At 37.9% G+C, this 10,486-nt stretch overlaps 3 protein-coding genes across 4 annotated transcripts; all 3 read left to right on the top strand.

Annotated features, from left to right (window-relative positions):
• Window positions 1–1,496: 1,496 nt before the first annotated feature.
• LOC142623653 (microtubule-associated protein RP/EB family member 1C) lies at window positions 1,497–4,286 on the top strand. Its single transcript, XM_075797093.1, has 6 exons — window positions 1,497–1,677; window positions 1,807–1,962; window positions 2,091–2,197; window positions 3,046–3,265; window positions 3,342–3,455; window positions 3,565–4,286. The coding sequence occupies exons 1-6, from the start codon at window positions 1,570–1,572 to the stop codon at window positions 3,838–3,840; spliced, it is 981 nt and encodes a 326-aa protein (XP_075653208.1). The 5' UTR covers window positions 1,497–1,569; the 3' UTR covers window positions 3,841–4,286.
• A 1,427-nt stretch (window positions 4,287–5,713) lies between these two features.
• Window positions 5,714–6,451, top strand: LOC142625368 (uncharacterized). The gene is given in 2 exon segments (XM_075799043.1): window positions 5,714–6,118; window positions 6,233–6,451. Coding segments are annotated over 2 exon segments (240 nt in total). The 5' UTR covers window positions 5,714–6,097.
• Window positions 6,452–7,518: 1,067 nt separating this feature from the next.
• Window positions 7,519–10,051, top strand: LOC142625588 (ADP-ribosylation factor 1-like). 2 transcript variants are annotated; one of them, XM_075799233.1, is made up of 7 exons: window positions 7,519–7,587; window positions 7,671–7,826; window positions 8,713–8,783; window positions 9,014–9,133; window positions 9,300–9,418; window positions 9,661–9,742; window positions 9,855–10,051. In XM_075799233.1, the coding sequence occupies exons 2-7, from the start codon at window positions 7,679–7,681 to the stop codon at window positions 9,858–9,860; spliced, it is 546 nt and encodes a 181-aa protein (XP_075655348.1). In that variant the 5' UTR covers window positions 7,519–7,587; window positions 7,671–7,678; the 3' UTR covers window positions 9,861–10,051. The 2 variants fall into 2 exon arrangements, with proteins under 2 accessions (XP_075655348.1, XP_075655347.1); XM_075799232.1 differs by lacking the exon at window positions 9,855–10,051 and having other exon boundaries at window positions 7,522–7,587; window positions 9,661–9,751.
• Window positions 10,052–10,486: the final 435 nt, after the last annotated feature.

Raw genomic sequence — 10,486 nt, forward strand, 5'->3', positions numbered from 1 at the left:
AGCTTCCACCAATCTACCCAAATCCGCCTCCTCTTCAACCCATACTCCATCCTCATCTTCCAAGCCCAAGATAAGATTACGTTTATTTCTTTGGGTTGCTCTGCAGTGGAAATATTTGGTATTTTTATCACCTTCCTTCAGCCAAGTTGTACGGGAACGCTACTTCCACATGCATTCTTCCTTATTTTTCAATTGCTCAATTTCAGCACGTAGCATGTGCACACGGGTAGGGTCTGAGACATAGCCACCCGACTCCTCAACTACCTTCAACTCCTTTAACTTTTTGGCTAGGGAATTACAGACATGACTAAAGGATTGCCGATTCCAAACTTGTGTGACCAAAACTCTAAATTTAAAATTGGTAACGGTCAACTCGACGAGCTGTGACCAAAAAGTTAAAAAACTCTAGTCCGGTCAAATATTTGCGTCTTAGGGTGCGTTTGTTTCAACAGTAAAGCAATTCTGGAAAATGTTTTCAGGAAAGAAAAATATTTTCGGGAAAAGAAAATATTTTTAGGTGTTTGGTAACATTTTAAAAAATATTTTGAAAAATATTTTCTGGTGTTTGGTTGTCATCTTGAAAATATTATAGAAAATGCATTTTGTATTTGTTGCTCACATTTTCTCACATTTTCTCCGCTTCCAAACAAATATCATGAACAACAAAACCCAAAAAAAAAAAAACTCATCAAATTTTCTTAATACAGCTCAACAAAACCCAAAAATAAAAAAATCTCATCATCAATTTTTCTCTAACAAATCAACAAAACCCAAATCGGTCAGAGAAGAACGAAGACAAAGAGAGAGAGAGAGGCGACTGGCGATGGCGAAGGGGAGATCGTACCGGCGCGGCGCGGCGAAGGCGAGATCGTGATCGGCGATGGCGAAGGCGACTGGGTTCGACGAAGAGAGAGGCGAAGGCGCGATCTCGCCGGGACTGGGTTCGGCGACTAGGTTCGATGAAGAGAGAAGCGAAGGCGCGACTCGCCGGCGCGGGTTGGGGCGCGACTCGCTCTTTCTACTCTCTCTTCGTGCTCTCTCTCTCTCTCTCTCTCTCTCTCTCTCTCTTCGTGCTCTGTCTCTCAATTTTCTGGAAAATTCCTATTTGAAGGTAAAATACAAATGGAAAAGAATTTTCGGGTCAGAGGCCGTATTTTACAGTCAACTATTTGCAATTTTCCGTTTGACCAAAATTTCAGCACCTGCCAAACACCTGAAAACGCATAAAACAATTTTCTGAAAGCGTTTACCGTCGAAACAAACGCAGCCTTAATAAAAAAAGTCGTCTCCATGGTGAAATAAGCTTACTTTATATCTGGGCTGTAAAAGAAAGTTGGGCTTTTCTTACATAGAAAGCCTTAACCCGAATAACCCGGACTCGGATCAAAGGTTAATTTGGTCCATTCAATTTTGAATTGAATTCAAAAAGTCCCGCTCCTCCCTCATTTTAAAATTTCCCCACAGTCTCTCTCTCTTCTAAATAGACCTCAGAACCGTTAGAAACTATCTCACACACACAAACAAGCACTCTCTTCAACGCGGAGAAACTGAGAGAGAGAGAGAGCAAAAATGGCGACCAATATAGGTATGATGGATTCAGCTTATTTCGTAGGCAGATCTGAGATCTTAGCCTGGATCAACTCCACTCTCCAACTCAACCTCTCCAAAGTCGAAGAGGTTTGTTTTCTCTGCTCTCCAAACCCTAAACTCGTAATTCTTCGTTTTTCCTACCATCAAAATTTCTTTTCCTTGTGTAATCGAACACAATTTTTCTACTCGGAAAAATGCTCTATCTGTGAATTTCAGGCTTGTTCTGGTGCGGTTCACTGCCAGCTAATGGACGCTGCTCATCCAGGGATGGTGCCGATGCACAAGGTTAACTTCGACGCCAAGAACGAGTACGAGATGATCCAGAACTACAAGGTTCTTCAGGACGTGTTTAACAAACTCAAAATCACTAAGGTTTTTCCTCTGACCTCTTTCTTTTTCCTATTTCTCTTTATTCAATTTCTAGATCTGGAAATTTTTGATTTAATCTATTTTGTTTGGCGAAATTGATTGGAACTCGTTTTGAAATTTGTGATGATTAGCACATTGAGGTGAGCAAGCTAGTGAAAGGAAGGCCGCTTGATAATTTGGAGTTCATGCAATGGATGAAGCGGTACTGCGATTCCGTCAATGGAGGCGCTCTGCACAGGTAATTTTAATTTCAACTCTCTTCAATGAGATAGGAATTGATACGATCGTCTCGATTTCCTTGTGCTGTTTGGCTTGGTTTGAGCTTTACACTGTCAAATATTTTGCTGATTAGAATTTTAGTTTCTTTTTTATCTGGAGCTGATGAGTTTTATTAATGTATATATCTTTTACTTTGTTTGGATGTTAGGTTATATGAGAGCTGTAAATTTACTCGTTTATTCATATTTTGTTGCATTTTTGTATGTGACATTGATGAATTTGGTTCAAATGTTGTTGGAATGTAATTTGGAGGTCTGTAAGAGCTACCTGGTGCTCCGCATAGAATTTAATGATGCTTTGAAGGATATATAAGGAACTAATTTAGGATTTTGTGCTATAAATTTCAAATATTCTATAATATGGTGATGTTTCCATTTTCTGTGATGAATTATAAGAAATTTTGTATTAATAATACTTCTACTCTTGTTATATAGTTCTCGTTCAGTTCAGCGGTCTTTTTTATACGGTCCATTTTCAAAAAGCTACAAAAATAAGTTAAACCAAACGGAATTAAATCTTATTGCACAGTTTTTTTTATTTTATTTTATAATTCCCTTCCTATCTTTTTTATATTTTATAAAGTTTCTCATTATTCGAATGTTGATGTATTTTGTAGTAAATATTGTAGTTTCTCATTAATCAATTTAGGAGTCAATCTTGTTATATGTCCATCCTTTTATCAACTTTATACTCAATGGTGCTAAGGGTGAACAGGCCTTTTGGTGTAGCTAAGTAGAAAAAAATTTGTAGGATTGTTTGTTTTTGACTTTGAGAAGAGCTTATGTTAAATGGGTAATATGGTGCTAGTTACAATCCTTTGGAGAGGAGAGAGGCTAGCAAGGGAGGAAAAGAAGTAACCAAGAAAGCTGCACCGTCCCAATCTTCAACAAAAGGTTCTACGGCTGCCCCCAAAGCTCAGTCCTCCCACAATGCTCGAAGGAATGAAGTATCATCTGTAAACCTTGCAAATCAGTCACAAAAGGTGCCGAGACCTACTTCTAGTGGAGGCCCTGCATATGATGAAAAGGTACTTATATACTTTAGTCTGAATAAGTGAAATTCCGACTCAGCATGTTGAGACTCTAATACTAATCTCAATGCAGATCACGGAGTTGAAGCTGTCTGTAGATAGCCTTGAGAAGGAGAGGGATTTCTACTTTGGAAAATTGAGGGATATTGAGATTCTCTGCCAGAGTCCCGAAATTGAACATTTACTTGTATGTAATTTTCTCTTTAGTTATTTTATTTTGTGGCTTGTGAACTACTTCACAAGAAATAGTACTGACTACCAAGAATTAAAATTGACGATTTCCTTTCTTTTTGCAGGTTGTTGAAGCAATAAAGAAGATTCTTTATGCTGCTGATGATGATGCATCAGTGATGGCAGAAGCTCAAGCCATGTTGTCCTCTCAGCAGAAGGAAGCAGAGGAATTGAGTCCCATTGCTGAGGTTTTGGAGGAGAAAAGCAGTTCAGAAACTCAGAAGAGAAAAAATATTGTGAATTTCGATGTTGATGCTGCCAGCCTTACAACATTGTCTCCAAGGCAAAGGATTTCTGATGTTTCTGATGTCCATTGCAGTGGGTCACCCCTTATGATCTGATTATCTCCTTTTGTGGACATAATCTCATTTGCATATTTGCAAAACAGTTCTATAGAATATCTTGCCTATATGTTTCCAGTCCTTCTATGTGTCAATTGTAGGTCAAACAAGTAATGAAATGGATGTGCAGGTTATACATATATTTCAGTCTTTCAAAGCTCCATGTTCTCTACCTAGGAGAGTTGATAATGAAACTCTCCTTTCTGCTTTTAGGATTTTTTTGTAAGTTGCTTTGCCCTATGTTGCTCAATGGGGAGAACCTTAATGCAGTCTTTTGGAATGCAAGTCATCCATGGCATTGTCCTTTTATTCTTCTTATTATTATTTTTTAATAAATAAGAATTAGTTGCTCTCACTGGTCAATTAATGTTGCATCATCTGCAGGACTGAATTGCTGAATTGTATTGGTTTAAATTAGTGATCAGTAATTGAAATTTAAGAATCTATAACTTGCTTCTTTTTTTTTCTTTTTTCTTGAGAATCAGTACAGTAATGTATAAGGAGTTGATTCTTTGTTTAATTTTATGGTCCTTTGGATTGAAACCTTTAAAAAACCTTCTCATCCTTTACATAAATTATCATATTGATACCATATCCAAAAAAAATACTAGCTGCATGTTGCTGGTCATTCTGAAACTACATAACTACTGTTTCCAATGGCCAAAATCCTGCAATCAGTCTAGGGCTGTCCACGGGTCGAGTCAGCCCGGGTTTGGGCCCAACCCGCACTCGACCCGATGGAGTCGGGTCACTGAAAAATTGGCCCGCAACCAACCAAAATAGTGGTTAAATCCGCCGGGTCGGATCATCGGTTGAAACGGGTCGGATTCATCGGATTGGCGGGTTGGATCAATCTGATTTGGGTTTTGATTTGAACTTTGTGAAGTGTTAAGAGAGAGTAGCCGAGACTTGGGCATGGGGAAGTAGCCGAGACTTATGGGTCTGATGAGGGTTGAGCTTGAGACTTAAGAGAGAGTAGCCGAGACTTGGGCATGGGGAAGTAGCCGAGACTTATGGGTCTGATGAGGGTTGAGCTTGAGACTTGAGAGAGAGTAGCCGAGACTTGGGCATGGGGAAGTGTAGCCGAGAGAGGCCCGAGACTCCACTTGAACTCTTGAAGTGTACTGTGTCTGTGACTCTATGTAGGCCGGTGTAGTCGAGATTGGACCATGGACCATGGAGATGGTAGAGTCTTGAAACCCTAAGAGTAGAGGCATGGGGAAGTGAAATTTTTTTTTGATTTGAAGTGCTGTGCTTGTGTAGCTGTTTGGCCGCTCCAAATCTTCAGTGATCAGAGATTTAAGTTCAGCAGAATTTTTTTTTTAGGCCATGACTCATCAGGGATTCAAGGACCAAGGTAAAGGAGATTGTGTTTGTGTGGTGGAACCATGGAAGTGTGGAACTTCTCTCAGACTCTCAGCTCTCTATGCGTGCGTGGAAAGTAGAAACTTGAAATAATTTTGGCATTTTCAAAAGTTCAAAACTGTGGGAGCAAGTGGTTTTAGGAGCTTTACCACTTCAGCTTTTTGTCCCATCACCTGCCATGTAGGTCTTTGCTAGTCACTGCAGTAGCCTTCTTTGAATAGTCCAATCAACCCATTTTCCCAAGCTTCAAACTTCACAAGTCTATTGACTGACTGCATGTATTTTTATATATTTTTTTTCACTTAACTATCGGTCAGGTCGGATTATGCGGGTATTTAACCCCTTAATCCGCAACCCGAACCAAGTTTTTGGGTTTTATTAGAGGGGGACCCGAATCCGAACCACCATGAACTTCGGGTCCACCCGTTGGACTTCGGGTCGGTCGGATTCGGACGGGTTGATCGGGTCTTTTACCCGCTGGACAGCCCTAAATCAGACTATGCAGGGGTCTCTCCTTGTTAGTACCTGGTATTGGCAATTGTCATTTAGAGGCACAGTTCAAAACCTGCAGTGGGCTAAGACAAGAGAGATGCAGAATATCTTGGTGGTTCAAAACAGCTCGTGGGGGTTGATATTATAAATCTTAGGATCTGAAAGGGTATCATGTGGATGTGTTCGCTTGGAGAATTTTGACCTCAATGCAGATCCTTATCTTCTGCCTAATTAAACGTCCTTTTGAGAACCAAAAGCAATGAACTCTCCTTTAAAATAGGAAGGGGAAGAAAGTCAAATTTCTTGTACATAAATGCTCTATGATCACTTGAGAAGCTCATTTTAAGCAAATCGCATTTGCCTGCAATAGTTTTCTTTTTGGGTCTGAGTAATCTTCAACATGAACCAATCAGCCACAGAGGTATAATCATAATGCTTTAATTTATATATTTTTCTTTATGTGAAATTTGATGAGGCTGATCTCATAATTAATTTCATCTGTGACAATAAAACTTGTTGAGTTCAATTTTATTAGGGGAAGGAGAATTCAGGTGCAAAAAGTGCCACGGAAGTGAGGGTGGACACGGTGGATTACAGGTCTTTGGCAGGCAGAGGCCGGGAGCAGAACGCGCAGGTCATTCACCAGCCCAATTCCTTTGGAAATTCAACCACCAGCGGTGGTGTCTTGGCTGATGCTGCTGCTGCTTTGTAAACTACTCTCCAATCCGCCCAGGATGCCATCTCTAGAAAATAGCGGCACAATTCTTTGTATAAAATATGATATGAAAATACTATAGGCATGTTTTTTTATTTTATTTTTTTAAAATCCTGCCTATGGATGGTTTAGAATTTCATTGATTGGATGGTTTATACATTGTACCATCAATTTTATTTGACAAATTTCTTTATTGATCTCTAGTTTTGAGTTTGGGGGCTTATTTGCTATGTCATGTGGAGGTTACAATTCTCTGCCCCTAGTGAACCAAAGCTCATGTTGCTATGCACGATCTACATTATATTGTGTAAAATTTCTCATTTCATAGCTTGTCATTCACATTAGAATTACAGTCTTGCAAGTAGGCTTAATTAAGATCATCAAATTACGACCAATGGTTCCACTTCGGCATTCTATAAGATATGACGTTGGGTGAGCATTTTTCACTACAGAGTATCATAGAAGTATAAACTGTTACAAAATATCATGAATGTCACGTCAAATACATGCATGTACATCAACTAGCACCCAATCCCGTGATATGTTTTGGCATTGATGGACACTCTAAATTCAAAGGGGAAATAGATACTGCAGTCTTCTTTTCCAAAGATACATATCTATCTACTAAGAACCTTCTTAAAATTGAATTCAACTTACGCTGCGTCTAAAGATTACCTGCCTACATGAAGTGGCAAATCAATCTATAACAGTATGCACCAAAACAAAGACTAATTAACTTTGAGAAGATTTAAAAGCCTAAATGTTATGTGCATACTATGAAACCGACATAATATGAGAAGCTTAAAGCCTAAATATGCACCAAATCAAAGACTAATGTAAGAGGAGTACACAACTTGTTCTCTCGCATTTGGGACCCAGACACATTCTTTTTCCCGCCCAACTTGTCCACTGACTTCCACTAGTGCCTATTCCAACGGTAAAAACAGCTTCAAAATGTATGTAAATTGACAATGGGAACCACCGAAAGTTGAAGCAAGCTAGTTTGCTTTATTCTTCTCCAATCTTCATCAGAATCCTATTCCCTTACCACTTTATGCCTTCAGACCAAGTCCTACTCTTGTATTGATTATTTAATGTACAAGCATATATTTCTTTAGCCTCTTATGCCATTTGAAAGCATAACTTCAATTTCCTTCTTCCAACTCTCTGTTCAGGTAAAGCCACTATTATTCCCTTTCTTCTTCATAGATTGAGTTTATTTAGCCTTTGAATGAACCCATATTTTCTGTTGAAACAGTTTCAGCAATGGGTTTAGCAATTTCTCGACTAGTGAAGATGCTTTTCGCTAAGAAAGAAATGAGGATTCTGATGGTTGGTCTTGATGCAGCGGGGAAAACAACTATCCTCTATAAGCTGAAACTTGGAGAAATTGTTACTACAATACCCACCATTGGTACATACTCTTGGCTTATATTATCTATCCTCAAGACTTGATTCTGGCCTAATATCTATGAATAAATAAACTGTTAGTGCTTAAAGACATTTCAGGCGATTATGACACTCGTAAACATGTTTGTAATAATCGTGCGCCATTGCTTTTAATCTCGTTAAAGCCTTTATTTTATCAGGAACTTTGATAGATTCATATTTCTTTCATAGACGTGGATATATTCATGTGTTATCAAAGGAGCTAGTAGAAAAGATAAACAAAGCTAGTTAATAATTTCTTCATTCTTATGATTTGTGAAAAAAGAACATTTCAACCACGCAAATAACTCCATCAGCAACTTCTTTATACAGAGAGGGTGAGTGAGTGTTCCCAAGAGGGATGGGTATGAATTGTAAGGGGGTTAATAGGAATTGTAGGGAAATTGACTTAATTCGAAGTAGTTACTCTCGATAGAGAGAGAGTGAGAGAGATGCACTAATGCACTAAGAAGTTGGTTTATTCTTCAATTGATATCTCATATTAGATTACAATCATGTATTTATAGGAGACTAGCTCCAATTTCATTGGCCCACATGGCCTCATCCTATTGGTTTTATTATTCCCCATGTGTATTAATAATTCTAACATGTGCTAAATGTGATTAACATGCTTGAAATTGCAACTAACTAACTAACTAAATCTCAATACAACAATTATTATCCATATGTTTATAGCATTCCTAACAGTGAGCTTTTCAATCTTGTAGAAAAGCATGTAAATATTCCTGAAATACCATATATGATACAAATATATTTAATAAATTACCGATTGTTTCAAAACTTAAGTTGTTAGGAAATGGTGAATTTAATCTAACAATATTAGATGATGGATTGATTTTTTAATGAGGCAGGATTCAATGTGGAAACTGTTGAATACAAAAATGTTAGCTTCACAGTCTGGGACGTAGGAGGACAGGACAAGGTACAAAACTTGATCGTTTCAAATCTTTCTTTCTTTCTTTTGATACATAGCAATAAAGATGACATTTTGTGAATTGGTGTCCGGGGTGCCTTTTAATTGATGTCAGATATTGCTAAATTAAGTTACATGTGCATTATATTATGTTCCATAATCAAGAATACAAGTAAGTGGTTCCACATTGTAAATCAAAACAATGAAAGTGTATTTTGTACTAATCCAATGCTATGTAGATTCGACCATTATGGAGACATTACTTTCAGAACACCCAAGGTCTGATCTTTGTGGTGGATAGCAATGACAGAGAAAGAGTTTCAGAAGCCAGAGATGAGCTCCACCGGATGCTAAGTGAGGTCAGTTATATCTTTCTTCAAATTTCTCAAACTCATTCCATCTCTCTTTTTGGTTTTCCAGGCAGTTCATTGAAAAAGCTGTTTGAATTGCCTTATTAAACAGTTGTCAAATTAGTAGGATTTAAAGTCATGAAAGGAGCACTAAGAGTGTCTTTCCTTGCTGCAGGATGAGCTTCGCGATGCAACTTTACTAGTATTTGCCAATAAGCAAGACCTTCCAAATGCTATGAGTGTTTCTGAAATCACTGATAAACTAGGCCTGCATTCACTCCGTCAACGCCGCTGGTATATTCTATTTAATGTCCAAATAATCTCTCTACTAGATTTTCAAAGCTGTATCGTTGGGACTAAATGACTTTCACATCGTGTCACAAACTTTATGAGTTCTCAACAATTTCTAAATCCATACAGGAATTAATTCAAGTGTCACTAACATGATATAGTTTTTAGGAACTAAGATGGATGAATCTAAGTTTGTTTGCCTTTACGTGGTTTCACTTTGTGTAACTAAAACTTTTCTGCTTCAGGTACATCCAAGCTGCATGTGCCACTAATGGCCAAGGACTTTATGAAGGTCTTGATTGGCTATCCAGCAACATCTCTAGCAAGGCAAGATAAGCCAGGCTTTTTCTAATGTTCTCATCTTACAACATTTTGATTGTAATGATATACTCAGAGAGAAATTCTATAACCTGTCTTTGTTGTTTGTGTTTCTTTACAGGCATAACTTAGGCAGCTATCAAAGGTTTATGCACCTTATCTTAAAGCAATTATGCCATATCAATCCAGCGAGTGTGCAACTAAACTTGATACTTTCACAAGTGAAAAGCATTTGACTGGGCCTTATATACGTGTGTAATTTTCAATTATTATTGTGAACAAACTATTACACATTATAGTGTGAAACCTCTAATTCTACATTAGGTGTGAAGAATGGTGTGTGGATTTAAAACCAACTCTAGTAGCTAATGACAAAAATATCTCACCAAGAGAAAGATGAGAAAAGTTATTAACAGGGAAATTAAGGAAAAGGCAGTCACAAATTTGGAAGCTTGTGATCATCAACAACTAGACATAATTAATGGATGTTTTCATTATGGCACAATTTACCTTTTGGTTGAGGCATGGAAGCTTACTGTGGTAAGAATTTGGCCATAGTTAAGAGTGCAAGCGTTATTAAATGAAATAATTCCTTTACAGTATGCACTGTATCTACAACTTTGTCACATATAAGTTTTACACTTACAGGGGCCACTGTCACACCTTGTGTTTATGCTGAGAACTCGGAGAAATACTTAGTTCACATTTAAATGGGGTATTTGTTATAGTTAGCTACCAGGGTAATTATCTATT

This window comes from Castanea sativa, chromosome 2 (genome assembly GCF_040712315.1).
Source record: "Castanea sativa cultivar Marrone di Chiusa Pesio chromosome 2, ASM4071231v1".
NCBI lineage: Eukaryota > Viridiplantae > Streptophyta > Magnoliopsida > Fagales > Fagaceae > Castanea > Castanea sativa.

Bases quoted from the DNA above. Each gene is read 5' to 3' on its own strand.
- LOC142623653 (XM_075797093.1), top strand. From the start codon at position 1,570: ATGGCGACCAATATAGGTATGATGGATTCAGCTTATTTCGTAGGCAGA. The intron at 2,198-3,045 runs GTAATTTTAATT...ATATGGTGCTAG, and splicing joins AATGGAGGCGCTCTGCACAG to TTACAATCCTTTGGAGAGGA. The intron at 3,266-3,341 runs GTACTTATATAC...ATCTCAATGCAG, and splicing joins GCCCTGCATATGATGAAAAG to ATCACGGAGTTGAAGCTGTC.
- LOC142625588 (XM_075799232.1), top strand. From the start codon at position 7,679: ATGGGTTTAGCAATTTCTCGACTAGTGAAGATGCTTTTCGCTAAGAAA. The intron at 8,784-9,013 runs GTACAAAACTTG...AATGCTATGTAG, and splicing joins ACGTAGGAGGACAGGACAAG to ATTCGACCATTATGGAGACA. The intron at 9,419-9,660 runs GTATATTCTATT...TTTCTGCTTCAG, and splicing joins TCACTCCGTCAACGCCGCTG to GTACATCCAAGCTGCATGTG.